Source organism: Balearica regulorum, chromosome 2 (genome assembly GCF_011004875.1).
Source record: "Balearica regulorum gibbericeps isolate bBalReg1 chromosome 2, bBalReg1.pri, whole genome shotgun sequence".
Classification (NCBI taxonomy): Eukaryota; Metazoa; Chordata; class Aves; order Gruiformes; family Gruidae; genus Balearica; species Balearica regulorum.
Window position 1 is genome coordinate 94,277,913 of NC_046185.1, and position 17,419 is coordinate 94,295,331.

The 17,419-nt window shown below is 36.7% G+C and overlaps 1 protein-coding gene across 2 annotated transcripts in view; it reads right to left on the minus strand.

Moving 5' to 3' along the window:
* Positions 1-17,419, minus strand: part of PXDC1 (PX domain containing 1) — a 132,881-nt gene that overhangs the window by 115,217 nt on the left and 245 nt on the right. The window contains exons 2-4 of one of the 2 annotated variants that reach the window (XM_075744962.1): positions 16,034-16,921; positions 9,497-9,636; positions 6,936-7,097 (exon numbers count right to left, since the gene is read on the minus strand). In XM_075744962.1, the coding sequence (XP_075601077.1) occupies positions 6,936-7,073 (138 nt within the window). In that variant the 5' untranslated portion in view covers positions 7,074-7,097; positions 9,497-9,636; positions 16,034-16,921. Of the gene's footprint in view, positions 1-6,935; positions 7,178-9,496; positions 9,637-16,033; positions 16,922-17,419 lie in introns of both variants that reach the window. The other variant, XM_075744961.1, reaches the window with a different exon arrangement.

Here is a 17,419-nt window from a genome sequence, read left to right on the forward strand (position 1 = left end):
ATTTGAAATCCTTCTTCTAGACAGTGATTATTTTGTTCACTTTTTGCAAAAGTTAAATTTATTTTACATGTTTTTGGTCACTTGTCTACTTATGCACCTGAGCTTCATTAACAATGACCAGCCACACTAACTAGATCTCTTCTTTGGGTATCATTCTTCCTTTTCCCGTACCTTTTGAAGCCCTGTCAGTTGCCTTCTGCGTAAGCTAAGAATGTTTAATAGAGCAAATGTCTGTCTTTGAAGACATGCCATACTTGTTACCACAGAGATTGAGAGCCATCTGTCCCAGTAGCATGAGACGTCTATCAGCCCCCTTCACACCTATGTCGCATGCCAGACATCTGCCTACTCTCCTCTGCCGCCATGTGTGACTCCACGGCCTTAACGCTGCGGGATGGAGCACCACCCACATCGCTCAACTGTCGGAGCAACGCACTGCTGCCAAACCACTGCAAGAGTATTTCATTTCTTCAACTCGCTGAAAAGTTAATTTTGCCAGTGCAGACAAAAGCAGATATTCCCTATTCACTATGCTGCCAAGTCCTATAGGATGAGGTCTCCACAAGCTGATTTATTTAAATATTATCACAAGCAGCTAATTGGCTCCCCACTGTCCTGTCCACGCACTCACTGCACACATCAAGTAGCAGGTTTCAGGAGACCATTAACACAACATAGCACGTTCCCATCCCATTCATTCAAACTTATTTTCTAATCCTGTAAAATGCACGGTTCAGAAAAAAAGGAGAAAGGTTTCACTTATTTAAACACCAACAAGATGGAACAGCTCCAACAGTTCCAGGCAGGCAGTGATACAAAGTACTTTTTTCTGTGTTAATTCAGAATTTCTAATGAAAGTGCCTTTTTTGGCAGACTGATGGACTTAATACAACCATGGCAACACAAAGTCTACGTAAACAAATCACTTGAGCAAGACAGAAAGAACTCCAGAGCATCAGTCACAGAGAGGCTGGGCCTTTGATAGAGGTTCAACACTAAACTTTAAAACAGAAAACTGAAGCAGAAAGCTTTCCAGAAAAATGAAAGGCAACATAGCCAAGGTGGACAAACAACAATCTATTATATTAAAAATCTTGAAATACGTCAATATGTACAAGCTGATTTAAATTGAGCATCCACATTCTTTCCTGGCCATGGAGTACCAGTATAGAACAAAAAGCTATGAACTGGCTGAAGTCCACATCCATCTGAACTAGCAAAGGCATCCTGCTAAGCTAACGAGTCAGGGTCATATGCTGTTCCTGTCTTTGCAGTACGGGTACCTTTACATAGGTGTCTTCTGAATATAGATTCTAAACAGGATTTCTGTAAATAAACCCATATTCAGGAAAGCAAATCAAACATATCCTTAAAGATCAATATCCCCTCAATGCCGCAAAAAACATTTAACTTAAAAATTTGCCTGTTTTGTTAAATCAGGATGAGAGTGTGTGGTTTTTCCATATTCAACACAAGAGGGAGAACCACCAATACCTAAAAAAATACCCCTTTTCTCTAGAAATCCTTTAACAGCACAAAAGCAGCACTCCTACAGAGCATTCAATATTCAACTGTACAGTACTACTTCTTCTCCCTAAGCAGTTTATCTAGGCAGTAACAAAGACAACATACATGTAATCCACCTGTATGCCTTAACCTATGCTGTGTCAGAGAGGCCTCGAGCCATGTTTTGTACTTGCAGTGCTGGCAATTAAAGGTTTTGATGCCAGCATGCAGTGCCATGTGTTTCTGCAGACCTTCCTGTCGGAAAGGAAATGAACCTTGTCACAGCTGGAAAATCATCATGTATTCTTCCTGTGTAAGTGGTCTGAAGGGATGACATTTCTCAGTTACTGTGTTAATTCAGGTTTTTAATGCCTTTTATCATGACTGTTTAAAGCTATCAGTTAGGAAAGATTGATATCATTATGGGAAAGATGAGAGCACAAAGATTCCTATCAGACCTGTCTACAATCAAGTACTTCAGTTATTATTCTATTATCTTTCAACTATTTATTTATATTCCCAGAATGACATATTTTGCTGTGTTGAGTAATTTACTAGCAGCCAATACTACATAACACAACATGATTATATTGAATTGTTGTATTTTGATGTTTGAATGGTCCACATAAGTCTTCTAGAATTTTTTTTGTCTGGATGAAAAAGACAAATTCTACTTTTGCAATGGCATGAAGTGCTGCTCTTTCAGGTCAGCAAGTGGAATTTATTTAGAAGTAAAAAAATGCATAAGAAAATTATATGTGTGCTTATACACAAAGCGAGGATTCCTAGGGAACAAAATTGTAAGACATTTGAAAAAGTCTACACAGATCTGCTGTTCCAAATTCCTTGATTTTCCAGATTCTTCCCCACACCACACTTAGAATACCTCAAAACCATTTACCACTATGTCTTAAGCACTTAAAGTTCCTCAAAACTCAGCAACACCAGGGAAAGCACTGGTTGTTCTCAAATTCACAAACACGTCTACAATGCTGAAAAGTCACAGCTGTAACACAATAATTTCAAAGGGAGAAATATAAGCAAAGAACAACTTTAAAATCCTTGTTCTGTGGAAGTCAACTACGGTAGGTTTAAAAGGTGCTTACGTCTCTCCAGATTATTGATCAGCACTCAGCAAAAGGAAACAATGTCCTTTCGAATCATACCTATAAATAATTAATTACTAGGTAAATACTATTTCCAAATACATGCACTACGCTTACATGTTAGATGTAATAAACATGATTACTCATTCTTTAAACACTTTATAATGAAAACATAGTTACTTTCATGACACAGTTGTTAAAATAATTAAAGTCCAGCTATTTTGAAAACAAAGTATTTTAGAAAATAATGAAATTAGTTTATATTATATTCAAGATTTCTACTGGTAAGAGTATTCCTGCTAATCCCGAATTAAGAGTGAATCATACAGCTGTTATTTAATGCAACAATATTCAAAACAAGAAAGATGCAAAAGGAGATTTAATCCTCAGTTATTTGTGTGGATTAACACTTTCTTGCACCAGAGAAATAAGGCTTACCCTTGCTCAAGGAATAAAAGCCTTTAACTTGCATGAGGGAACTTAAGTACTCAGGGGAGTTGTTGAAATGTTCAATGCATAGAAGGTGTGAAAGCTAAAACAATGATCTCAGTAGAACCAAGGGCCTATATGGAAAAATCCAGGATTTAAACAGCATGCTTCAAAATCAAAGTCTACTCTGAAAGGCAAGCTGTGCCATTCTGAATAACTCTTTGCATTAATTTTTCCGCTCTCCCCCAAACATCTGTGATCTTTCAAGAGGAGAAACCACCAAAAAAAAAATTTGTCGAAGATCTAGATTTTATACTTCTACAGGACAGACAGAACTTTTTTATAGCTATGAAGCAGAGACCAAAAATGCAAGGGTTAATTTCTGTAATAGCTTTGTGAATCGACACTACTTGTACAGTAGTTCAAAGGTATAACATGCTGATTCACAAACTAGGAAGATGTTCTTTGTTACTATTTCTACTTACTGAAATCATAATTTAAACCACGCTTTTTATACATTTAAAGGACCCGCCTTTCACAATGACATAACAGAACAATCTTTCTCTGTTAGAAGATTAAACACTTTGTAGAAAAGTAGAGCTATTTGGATTCTCTATTTGAATTACTCCTTAAAAAATGTGTAACCATAGTTGCCTATTTCCAGCACATGTAATAGCTCCAAATGAAGATTTCGGAATTCTGATAATATTGTGGGCAGTACCTATCTTATGCAGCGCTTGTGGTGCAAATTCCCCACAAATACTGGTGTGTTCTTCTTTCTTTAAGGAGAAAGGACAGACACCGTTACTAGGAGCGTTGGTTCAATCTTCTAAGGTAAAGGAGCGAAAGTACAAAAGGAATCTGGAATTGTAATATGGATGATTTAATCTTTCATCCTTCAGAGATAAATAATGTGTGAGACAGTGGGAAATTCCAACCTATTAAGACCAAAGGGCCTTGATCAAGTTTTAAGCTCCGTAAAGGTCCCACATGCATTATAACACTAATGATTTTAATGAAACAGCCAGGCAAGACTATCAATAAATCAGTCTTGTTAAGAATCAGTTTCATTCTTCCCAGTTAGCTTGTGAACACTATAGGCAGCTGATCCTCACAGATGCCACTATGATATTCCCTTCTTTATAGGAACTATTGGATAAAACTCAGCAACTGGAAAGGTTAGACTGCCCTCTCTTTGTGGCTTCTTGCTAACTACTTGATCTGTAACTTAAACAGAATTATGGCCACATACTTTCAAGAAATTCACAATGGTAGGTATTAATCAGCATTTTCCCATATAGTCATAAAAAAAGCAATACTCCAAATCAGTAATATGGTATACCTCCAATAAAGTTTTAGATGATAAAACTGTACTTTGTTGCTGAAATAAGACAATAAAATTTGGTTATACTGTTTAGTATCACTAGTATTCCCTGTGAATTGGGGCCTTTAACTCGCATGCTCTGTCAGCAGAATGCACAAGCCATTCTTGTACAAAAATGCATAAATTAATGCATGAATTAAAAGCATCACTATATTTAGTGTATTCTCAGTTTTATTTTCTGATGGGAAAAAAATGACAATGAGAACATTATTTTGAATTGTAATATTACATTAATTTAACTTGAAAAATAGAAAATAAATATTTGAAAGATACAAGCAAGATTTAGGTGACATTAACTAATAATGGCATGGGGTTTGGTTGTTCAGCTATTTTATCCTTTAAAATATACACACACCTAATGCCACAGTCAAAAAATCTTAAACCTTCATAGAGAAGTGCCTTTTTAATAAATTTGAAATAGATTTTACTAAACAAATTCTACTGCCTAACACTGAAAAGAATGAAAACTTCCAATTCACACATTCCAGCCATACTTGCAGCAAATAAATTAGGTAGAAATCATCATTTGAAACTCTAACATCAGTAGGTAGTCTACACTGAGGTTTACAGGCAAAGAGGAACACCGAAAAAGCACTTGGACAGTAAAAGCCAGTGTGATGATGTTCATTTGCTGCCCCCTTCTGGGCAAAATCAAAACAAACAAAAAACCCACAAGACAGCCAGAAAATAGCAGTTCCCTTGAGTACCGTTACCTACACTTCTCTGATAACTCAACCTTGTAACAGCAGATCTTTTTCAGTTTAAAGGCTTTTGGTTTAGGTTTTAATTTTAAAGTATCAGTAGACACTAAAATATATTTCCCAAATGAGTGTGTTAATCTCATTGCTAGTTTCATTACTTTGTCCTTCAAAGAGTCTGTAAGAAAGATACAGTGTAACATCAAGCTTGCTTTGCTGTATACATAGCACAGCAAAACTCAAGTCAGAACTAGGTATGAAAAGCTCAAGTTCTTAACCTTCACTGTAATTACAAGCACTGTTCCAGGGAGAGCTCCAGAGACCCGGTCTGTAAATACTCGTTTTACTTCTGAAACAGATTAACGACACATTTCACATGTAACTTCAGACTAAATTTGGATTGCCTTACTCCACTGGTTCAAAAATAACTGTTGTAATGATACAACAATGTAAAGTGCTTAACCTTATAATTCTCCAACTTTAAAACTGAGACAAGTTATTTCAAAATATCTCACTTGAACACGGGAACAACTTGTCTACCTGCTTTGTGAATTTGTAATGACTGAACTATGCTTTAACTATGACAAGGCTTAACGGACTACTTAATTTAACCAAAAAAACAAAAACCAAAAAAACCAGATGCCTAGGCAAAAGGTACATCGTCAGCACATAGGTCTACTCCCTACCTACCAGCAAACCTGCTAGTAATCAAGCCTTTGACTATCCAAACCCAAATTGCTGGCTTTCTTTTTATGACACCAATTTCAGCAAGCTACTAAAACATGTATTTATTTCTTTCTATGTGAGCAGTAACAACTTAAAACCAGGAAATCCAGATCCAGTGTAGACAATTTATTCACTCCCAGAAAACAGTGGGGGCAAAGAAGCTATTTGGGGAGAAAACCATTTGAACTAATTACATTATAATACACAACTTTGAAAGTCAGAAAATGATTTTTCTGGTTAATTTGAAGGTGCCTATTGTGAAAATGTTTTCTAATAATGTGACAGACATACGTATGGCCATAAACAACAGCAACAAAAAAGAACATCCCCAAAACCAAACCCACATACGTAGAAGAAACCTAGAGAAACAGAATGTACACTAACTTCTCTACCTAAATACTAGAAAAGCTATCATTAGAATATTGCGTGATGTCAACTCATGGATGGGTGGCTACCAGAAATCACTATCTTCTTTACAAAAGAAAAAAAAAAAAAGAGATCTTTTCTGAATAACAGGAAACCATCAAATGCTTTCTCAAGTTCTCTTTGGAAGAGAGGATGCACTCGAGGTCTGACAAAGAGTGTTAACTCTTACCACTGCAGATATGTGGAATTTTGCATTAAATGATAAAATTGATATTCAATAAATATGCCTCTTTGAAATGCAGCCAGGACAGCAAAGGAAGCTGTACATTGTCACAGTTGTTTCATCTAGTTTACGTGCAGAATTCTAAGAAGCCTTGCAGTACATCTCTGGGCTCTTCAAAGAGCACATCTCAGTGGCTCTCCTTTGTTATCGCATGTAACAAAATGTATGAGAAAACCTTTAGAAACACCTTTTGATCAGCACCTGCTTACTTTATTCAAAAGACTAGTACTATCACAAACCAAGTAGAAGACAGCTATTTGAATAGCGTACCTTATTTTTGTTCAGGCTATCTGTGGGTAACTTTCTTGTAAAAATAAGTAAGTAAATAGATCAATAGATGTGCCACATCATCAATTGTTCTGCAATGAAGATCTACAGAAGTACGCGGAGCATAACAAACAAAACGCAAGTTTTACTCTAATAGGGGTCATACCTACCATAGGTAGTACGTGCAAATTAACTTGAATCCTTCCTTCTAGTTGCTTTTGTGTTGGAGCATACAGGATTATCTTCAGCCTTCTTTCTTCTCTTTCATTTGTTTCTTTTTCCCTGATAGATCTGTTTGTGATGTCCATTCATCTGACATCTGGTTTTGAGTACTTGATCCCAAAATGAAAACAGAAGGGCTGTAAAAGTTTTCTGATTTTCCATATGCTTTTTCAACTCTTCTCTAGAGTGCCTATTAAGAAATAAGTAAACTAATTCAAAAAGAAACCCAAAATACAGTATCAACCAATATTTTACATTACCATCAGTGACTGAAAAGCCTTAAGAATTTGAGAAAAGATACTCTCCGGTGAAAGACAAAGTTGTATAGGACTTTTGAGATAGTGTAGCCCTTATAATTCAGTCCACTAACCGAGAAGAAAAACCTTGCCAATCATTCTGTGTTATGTTTGTGAGACACACACAACGGGGGAAAAAATAGCTTCCCAAAAAAGCTAGACAAGCCATTTGTTTGGGGTTTTTTGGTTTGGGGTTTTTTTGTTGTTTGTTTTTTAAATCATAGGTCAGAATTAGATCCAAGTTGTTAAATATAGGTAATGTTGAGGAAAGAACCGTTCTGTTCTACTTTTGCACATATTGTAAATATAATGAATAGGCAGATGACTTACAGCAATGTTTAACTGCCATTCACACCCACCCTAGATACAAATTATCAGTCTTGGATGCACACTTTCATTACAAAACTGCCACAGTGCTGCTCAGCATAACAAGAAAAGCAAAATGAAATAAGCACAAATTAGAATTATAAAAATGATAGCACTTGGAAAGTCACAATTGTGTTTGACACACTTGTCACCACAATAAATATCCCTGCTCTTTAAAAGTGAAAAAAGTAAAAAGCAGGAAAGAGAACCATGATTTTCAGGAATCTCATTTGGCCTGAATCCCTTGGGTTTACCAGATTACAATGTATTTATCATACAAAAGCTTTATCTAACAATGCACATTTTAAGTAGTTGTATTTTCTAAGTTTCCTCAGCTAAACTTCCAATGATCATTATACTTTTAGATAAAGAACAAACAACATATTGACATAATATAACTATTAGGTTGCAAGGAATTGATTTAATGTTAGGAATAACCAAATATTAAGTTTCCTTTCTTATACTGTTGTTAAAATAGCATAAAATTCTAATTACATCGTTAAGACTAGTATCAAGATCAGTGAAGTGACAGCCACTTCCAACCTAAAATATAGACTTAAAAAAATACAGTGCTGCATACATTTTTAAATATATAGCATATTTTGTATGACTAGGAAAAAAATTAAGTCAGTCCATTAGATGATTAAGATAACCAGCATCTTTTCAAGGTGTGCTGGATTTGGGTGGGATAGAGTTAGTTTTCTTCATAGGAGCTAGCATGGGGCCATGGTTTGGATTTGTGACCAAAACAGCGTTGATAATACAGAGATGTTTCTGTTACTGCTGAACAGTGCTTACGCTGCTTCCGTTTCTCACACCACCCCACCAGCAAGTAGGCTGGAGGTGCACAAAGAGTTGAGAGAGGATACAGTTGGGACAGCTGACCCCAACTGACCAAAGGGATATTCCAAACCATATGATGTCATGCTAAACATACATGGGGTTGGGGGAAGAAAGAGGAAGTGGGGGACTTTTAGAATCATGGTGTTTGTCTTCCCAAGTAACCATTACATGTGACAGAGCCCTGCTTTCCTGGAGATGGCTGAACACCTGCCTGCCCGTGGGAAGCGGTGAATGAATTCCTTGTTTTGCTTTGCTTGCGTGTGCGGTTTTTGCTTTACCTATTAAACTGTCTTTATCTCAACCCACAAGTTTTCTCACTTTCACTCTTCTGATTCTCTCCCTCATCCCGTGGCGGGGGGGGGGAGCAAGCGGCTGTCTGGTGCTTAGCTGCTGGCTGGGGTTAAATCATAACACAGAGCAAGAGGAATACTTTCATCCACAGCAAATACCATTTGGCACAGAATCACTTAATTTGACTCAATTGTTTTGGTCCTGACATAGTTTACATATTACTGCTTATGTATGAGTTAATTATTTTAGCAACAAAGTACCAAAAATTATTTCTGCACCCCCCCAGCCTACAAACAAGATATAAAAGGTCATGTTAATTGTTATATAAATGAATCAATCTCAAAACAGTTGCACCAACTCTGAAGGTGACTTGTAAAATCCATCAACGTAAGCAGTATGTATCAAATGCTCCCTGCATGGGCTTGGTAATGCAAGACATTTCAGCACACTGCTGTTTACAAGAAGAAAAAAATATTAAGATTTTTACTCACCTAATGTCATCAAGCCTTATTTATTAAATTGTCAATTCCTTTTAACATGATGGCACAGTAAGCATCATCAGATCACAAACCCTGCTGGATTACAGAACCTCTAGCGACTGTGGGAGAAGGGAAGATAAATTGCCAATTTTATGACCATTTACAGATGAAAAAAAATTTTAAATGCTTTTTTGAAATGATATATTCAAGACAGTATTATGAATACACACTTACCTGACCCTCCATTCAGTGTACACCAGCTCCATGCTTCAGCATGGTTCTGTGGCCAGTACATCACCACCAACACAGTATATGTTAGAATGCCATGATGGAGCTGAAGCCAGTGACCCTAGAGGGTCTAGACTTCACAGGACCTAAAGAAGAAATAAGTGAACTTTTATATAGCATTGTACTGCATGGTCTCACAGCCAAGAAACTAAGAGCATACAGCACATACTGCTAAAGTCGATGGCAGTTTGGTAATTTATTTTAGTATGTTAAGGTAGTTTCCCGAACATATGTCCCTCAACACAAAAAAAATCACGTATTAAAAACCAAAACAAAATCCCAGGTCATTAAGGTTGCTAAGCCAAGAAATAAAAATTAGGAATCGCCAAAACTAAAATTGCATTGGTAACCTTACTTTTGTTGCTTTTTGTGTATATACTCTATGCTCACTAAACAATAAATGAAGGCTAATGAAGCACTATCTATTCTACACAGTGAATTGTGGAAGGATCATGTGGGAGGAAAAATCATATACAGTCAAGTCAGGCAATTGAAAATTTTGCAAGTGTACCTGCCCACACAGATGAGTTGCAACCTTTATCATGCATTTTCTTGATTTTTTTAATGTTTTTTTTAAAAAACACATTTAACATGTTTTAGGCTTTAGTTTTTGAAACAAAATACCTAAGAAGTTAAAATATAAACTCCAGATTTCACAATGGGGTTTATAGTTGGGCTGACTGGCATTGCTGAAACCCTCACATACACCCAAAACCTCTGATGCTTGAACCAATTGCCTTTTGAGTAATGAAAGCAATAATAAACAGAAGTGATTGTGCACCGTGTTACATTAATGCTGATTCACATATCTGAAACTCTAAATCCTTTCTGTCAGGCCACTTCAGGCCACCCTGTTGTCCAAGTTATTTTCATTCTCTGAGACTCCCCACTTTATTTTATTCTCTGCCCACTATGCCTTGTCCCACTAGCCGTTTTCCTAACATGCCAAATTCCGCTTGAGTTCATCTCCTCATGTCCTCTAGCAAGTTCTCACAGGTTTTCCAGCCCCACTGGTCTTTAGTATTCAACTTTTTTTATATGCTTTCAATGAAAGAATTAAAAACCTTTGCAGCTGGGTATCAAAGAAACTTGGGAAGTTTTCTTAGTTGCTGTCCCTGCCTCCCTAAAAGAGTCTGTCACAAATAGCTTCCTGCAGTAAGGTATCTTCAGTGTTCGCTGCATTTTTCAGAGGCTGTGAAGAGGCCAAAGCTTGACAGACTTTTGCATCAGGAGTGAGCCTTTCATCTATTCTAACAGAAGACGCCATCTGAAAAATGCTTAGATCTTTTCTGCAAGCCATGGAATATTAGGGCTCTTTAAAATAAAAGGTATCCACAGTCTTACTGATTCCACTTGAAAACATTATGAACAGAAAGTTTTCCCCATATGCACTCTAGAAAATTGGTCAAATCATTTTGGCTGATTTGTTTTTAAAGGAAAAGTATCAGTTGGAGGCAAAGAACAAATATTAAAAAAAAACAAACAGACAATACAGTTTAAATAAACAAACAAAAAAGCAAGACAGGCGAGCAAGTGAAAACAGTCACTTTTAAATTAAACAGCAACATTGGTAACAAAGCAGAGCATCCCAAGTAGTAAAAAAATGCAGTGCAGTTTTATAACACTAAACATGAAGTAAGCACTTAAAATATAGAAGTAGTGAGAGTGATATGCACACGTATGTCAAATTCATTCAATTTCTGTTTTCAGAGGAAGGGGTCTTTAACATAATCCTGGGGAAAGTATATTTATCAGCATGAAGAGGAACTGCTGCTAGAGATGTATAGCCTCTACCACTATTAAAAAAAATTACAAAATCAAATTTGATGGTGTAAATATGCACAGCTCCCACCCCTCCTTTTGTTCACCCTCAAGGGACAAAGCTGGATAGAGTCCTCTGAAAGTTGCTTTAGGATTTAAGAAGTGTTGAAGTTATCTGTAAGTATTGCTCATTTGATGGATCTAAAGTAAATACATATTGATTGATAGGTTGCTATACATTTCCCTACCAGACTCACCCTGCTTCAGTTAACGAGATTAACCAAAGACAGTAGTCAGAAATCAGAGACACAGGGACAAGTCTCTCCACATAGCTCTATTCTAATCACAAGTCTGGGACTTTGCAGGTCAAGGTCTGAGGAACTGGAGCTGCTAACAGTATGAACTGCAACATGTGCTTTTGACATCATTAAATGTCAGAAAAGGAATCAGAAAGAGACCAAACTCTTGGTCAAAAACGACCTAAATTGTAGATTCAACCTGGCTGGCTGGCTGTCAGAGTATTACAATTCTGGTGTTATTTCAGTCATATTAACACAAACCTAAAGTTAGAAAAGCTTCAGACATGAAGCATCCTTCATCTTTAATGTTTCAAGCAGTACAGTATCCTCTGCACTTACCCCCTCCCCCCCCCATAAATGACTCATTTTGATAACACAAAAAACCCCAAACAATAAAACTGTGAGGTAATACAGAGTACTCCTTGTATGAAGGAAGAATCTCTACCTATTGCACATGGAAATAAAACTCTGAGTAAGATGGAGCAAGACTGAAGAAAGAAGATAAACTTGCTGCTACTAACTTAATAAAGAAGAATTTCCCTTTAAACTAACAGACAACTGGTTATCTAACCAAGCAATTATCAATTGCCAAGATAGGCCCATCAGAAGCTCAAATCAACACCAAATGTATTCATGTCATGTCCTGCATACGGATTCCCTGCACTGAGTGTCATCATTGTCTTCTTTTCTCCTCTATCTACTTAACAGCCGCTCATCTGCGAGCTCTATGCAGCTGCTACATGCCACCAGTACCAACCGCCTTTGAAGATGAGCATCCTTGTTTAGTGCCTTCAGGCAAACTCTAAATCGTCCCTAACCCTCTTCCACCCCTCAAACCACAATTTCAATCCAGCTTAACGAATCTTAAAGCCTTCTTCCACCAATTAGAACAATTTCACTCGTACATACACTTGCATTAAGCAAATACATAGCACTGGGAAATTCACCTCCACTCTATAAAAGTAGACAGAAGTAAAACATTTAATCAGAAATTCAGTACATGTTCATAGTGTTTACAAAGCATTTGTTGCACTTTATATACTAAGCAGGTAAAAAAGGTAAAAGAAAGAGACCTATTGAAGGGAGGGGAAAATAAAAAAATAACAAAAAAATCCACTTACATTTGGAAAAAATGTCTCTCACTTCTCTCACATTCAATACATGGATGCAGTCTGAAACTGCAACCATGGTTGCACAGATGCCTGTAGACCTTGATCCATTCCTTAGCTGCATTAAAAGCCACATTTTGTTATAATAGGCTAAAATCAGATTAAATACATCAAGTAAAAATAGAAGAAAGAACTTTCTCTAAGTTAAACAGTTATTAACATAAAAGTTCAAACAACTCCTATGTAGTTTTAAAGTGTTTTGTGCTTATTTAAGCAATATAAGGCTGAATTTGGCTGAGATGCACAGTGTTTCAGAATAAAGAGCAATTATTAATTATGAAGATGCAATTTGACCATGGGGGGTCTGGTGGTAAAAGCAAGTTTAGCTCAGCTCTAAGGATGCCAAATGCACTCCGCTCCCACAATGTCAAAACAGAACAAAAAAACCCCAGGATAACAAGCAATTCTCAAAGATTTCAAACCACAATTTAAAATGAGTTAGCAAAATATATACTTGTAATGGAGTTATTTTGATGTGAATTATGAAGCATATGCAAAATATTCAAGGGACAGATACTTAGGAAACATCAAAATGCCCAAGCTTCACAGGATTATTTTTAGTGGTGAGATGCACCACACTTTACTTGTCCATTTTCTTTGAAGCACATCTGCTGACACTCTAAATTTGGCCTGGAGAGACCAAGGTTGGAGGTTGCAGGTTTTGCATAGAGGATTTCTGTTTAATGGGAAATGCAGTTAAGACCATTAACCCTTTCCTGTAAAGATTTTAATATAAAATCACGCAACTTCTGAGCAACTTCCGGATTCTTTTTTAAGCTTTAAGATTCAAAGACCAAAAATTATGACAGGCAGCGTGGTAAGTCTTTAAGGTCTTTTGCTTCTTTACCCCGATGCAGATGGTATACTGTAACTAAACAGCCTATAGAAATATCAACAACTGTTTTAATTTAGATAAGTAAACAACAAATAACATCACATACAAGAATCTCTTAGCATGACAAATTGATAGCTTTGTCCTAAATAAGAAATGAAGAAGAAACTTCAGTATACTCCACAGAAGTATTTTAGCAATTTGTACATTTTTTTCCACTAACCAGTTAGGCTTTCACATAGGTTAAAAGTTATAACAAGCATACTGTGGCAAATAATGTCAGCAATTACAGCTAAAATCTTGGCATTAAGTTAAACACAAGCTTGGTGCTAAGAAGCTACAGTTAAAACTTATTTCAAGAAATATCTCCATAGCAAACAGGAAGGCTCACATACCCATTGTATCAGCTCCACAAGCATAATAAATTGGCAGATAACAGTTCTTTGTAATGTTAGAGTAAAACTCCCTTTAACGGAATGAAACATCTGAAAAACACTAGCAAGCTGAAGACCTCTCACAATTTCTTTAATGTTGCTTCTCTGTCTTAAAAATGTATAGAAATTAGCATGGTGTTAAACAGATTTTAGAAAGGCTTCTTTTGCTCACATTTATCACAAAAATGCAAACAATATTCAAAACAAATGTAAAATATTTAAAATTCTATAGTACTACCAATAGCTTCAAAAGTTATTATTTAACCTATTAAACTTTTCAATACGAAGCTAAAATTAAGTAAACTTTCTGCATATGTTAACAGAACAGTGAATGGTAAGTTATAATCTTCAAAATTCACTGCCTCCAGACATGATGGAAATTGTCAAAAAGGTATCCCAGAAAACCTAGTCCCAAGTTGTTTTCTCATTAAAGTTTTAAGAGAGATACTTTGGGGGGGGGGGGATATCAAAAATCTAAAGAAATTACTTATTCAAGAAACAACTTATAATTTGCCAATACAAACCAGTTCTCCTTTCACTTAAGAAAGCATTGTTTGTATAAGCACTTATAAATCTTGTCACTGTTGTAGTCATCTTTATCTTGAAATACTGTGAATTTCAGCTGTCCTTCTACGTGCTCTCCTTCCCAACCTCACAAAGTTAGACTGGACTACAAGCTTTGTTGTCAGCTTACAGTCACATACAATTAAGTGGAAACACTGTATGTCATTGTGAAGCAAATAATATACTAATTTTGGTTTTAGTTCTAAAAATTACCCCTTTTTTAGTTACTTTTCCTGCAGAAATTCTGCGATAACCTTCTATGAAAATTCTATCACCTGCCCTTTTAAATAGTAAAAACTCAGAACATCCCTACCTATCCCAAAAACAAAGACAACTTCAAAATTAGACTACACAACACAATCTAATCTAAACCCTTCAAAACCTATACCGCAACACAGATGCAATGCTGGCTACAATCACAGGAAGCGCTGTTATTCCACATTCCCCAATGTTCCTAACATTGCTTGTTTTCTTATCTGATGCCACACCTGTGAGCATCTTTTCCTATCTGATGCCACATCACAGAGCACTCCTGTGAGCCATCATCTTATTTCACATAAATTACCCGGTTTTGCACTGGCCTTACTGAACAACCAGAACCAAATCAGTAGTTCAACCCAGACAGCAAGAATTTGTTCTAAATTAGCAGTTGCAGCCATGGAAACCTTGCTAAAATGAATAAATCACTGCAATCACCTGCAACACTGAATGGTCAAATAGAAAAATGCTCAGACTACCTTTTTACACAAATCTTTCAAAATTTTACCTACAGACTTGAAGGTAAGCACTAAATGCATAGCTTTGAGGGTAAAACACTTGCAATTAGTAAAAGAAACATTTTTACGTTTTTCCCTCCTTGCTTAAATAAAGTACAACTGGCACAAAAGCAACATTTGTAGTCAATACAAAGGAGAACAGCACTGGTACACTGGAATTATGTCCTTTTGTGATTTAAGAGACACAGATTATGTTACTCTGCCAATGTCCTCCATTTATAAATGGAGATAACATTTAGCTATTAGCAGTGTCACAAAACTTAGAGACAAAAAGCATTGCTTGATAGAAATACCTTTACAGTAATGTTACAAAGCCATTAAAAAGCTACTAATATTGAAATTATTGGAATATGATGGTCAACTATTCCTAGAAATATTGAGAATCCACAACATAAAATGAGACGGGATTTTGCCGAATGAAGAAGCATCATCAAAAAGAGAACATTTACGACACTTTTTAGAGTTTTTGCAATACTTGTATTTTCTTTGTTTAAACCAGTATGATGTTTTACTGTAGCTTCTCATCATAGCATTTACAGGTCATGCTGAAACTCTAATAAATTTTACATTGATCAAATAAAGTTATGTGCACAGAGAAGTTTACAGCTGAGGCAACTGTATGAGAATAAAAAATAAAATTTGACTTACTGGTAAAATCACTGTGCAGACATTTAAACATATCCTGATAAAGGCAAGCTACGTGAAGATTTCTTATCCGCTCAGTTTTAAATGATGATGAATACACTGTGCACTGAAAGAGATGAGGTTTCCTCTAACGGCTTTAAGGCACAAGCATCTTTCACAGGATAAGCTAACCCTTTACTGTCACATCTAGTTTTCATCTGGCTTTTGTAATTTTTAAACCTTGATTCTGCTTTCGGGGTTTTTATCTCCCCAGCTAAGGTCTGAGTTCTAACACTGGAAACCAGACAGAGGCCAAGATGCACAAACTGGGCGGCTTCTTCATCTTTGCTCTTGGAATAAAGAGAAGTTGACACTGCAGAACAGGGGTCCTCAAGCTGCAAATGAGCTGCTCCTTCTCCAAACAAGGTGTTCACTTCACAGCAGTGAGAGGCACGAAGATTACTGCTCTGACTGCTTGGGCTCACGTCACAACAGCAAGGACTCATATTTTGAAGCAGCTAATACACAGGTAATAAGACAGATATTTTTTATAAGATTTTCTTCATTTTCTTTATTTTCTTGGTTAGCTTCATCTCCCAAACCATACAATTCATTTTCATCTCGGTCCACTTTAGGACAGCCTAAATTTGACATGCTGCATCTGCTTCATGCATATGAGCCAGGTGTGTCCTGATCTTACTTCTGATGCTTGTGAACTGGCAGAACTTGCACCTGTATACCTCCACCAGAAACATCTCCACCAGGCCAGCAACCTGGGCTTCAAAACCTTCAGGCACAGCAGCATAAAACTTGGATGTTGCAACTTCGTCAGGGCAATGTGAGTTAATTGATGCAACACATTGGTATTTATATTTACATTCATTCATCTTCTGTAGTTGCTGGTACGTACATCTACAAAAAAACAATAAACAAGCCAGTTAAACTCCATTTTATGATTTCAAATGTCTTTTATCAAAATTCTAGGCCACAATGAAATCTAGATTCAAATTCCAGTAGTAGGGATATCTGTAGGACTACCTGAAAGGAGCAAGGGCTTTGCCAGGAGAAAAATGATGCCATAAACCACTCACATCTCCAGCAGAAATTAATTACAAACTACAGATTAATAACATCACATCATTTTTTCTGTTAAGCCTGTAACAGTTCTCGCTATGAAACAGGCAGTATTAATCTCAAAGCCAAGAATGCCGGTGAGAAAGCTGCACCGCTAATACAGGGATGCCTCCGGACCGCAACCTTTCACCCGCCTACCCTAAATGCAGCCCAGCACCCCGCCGCTACAGGCCTGCCGACCCTTTCTGTGCAGCCCAGCACAGTCAGGCGGGGTCTGGAAGAACAAACTAAGAGGAGCAACGCCTTACAAACACACCAGCTGTCTGTGGAGAACCC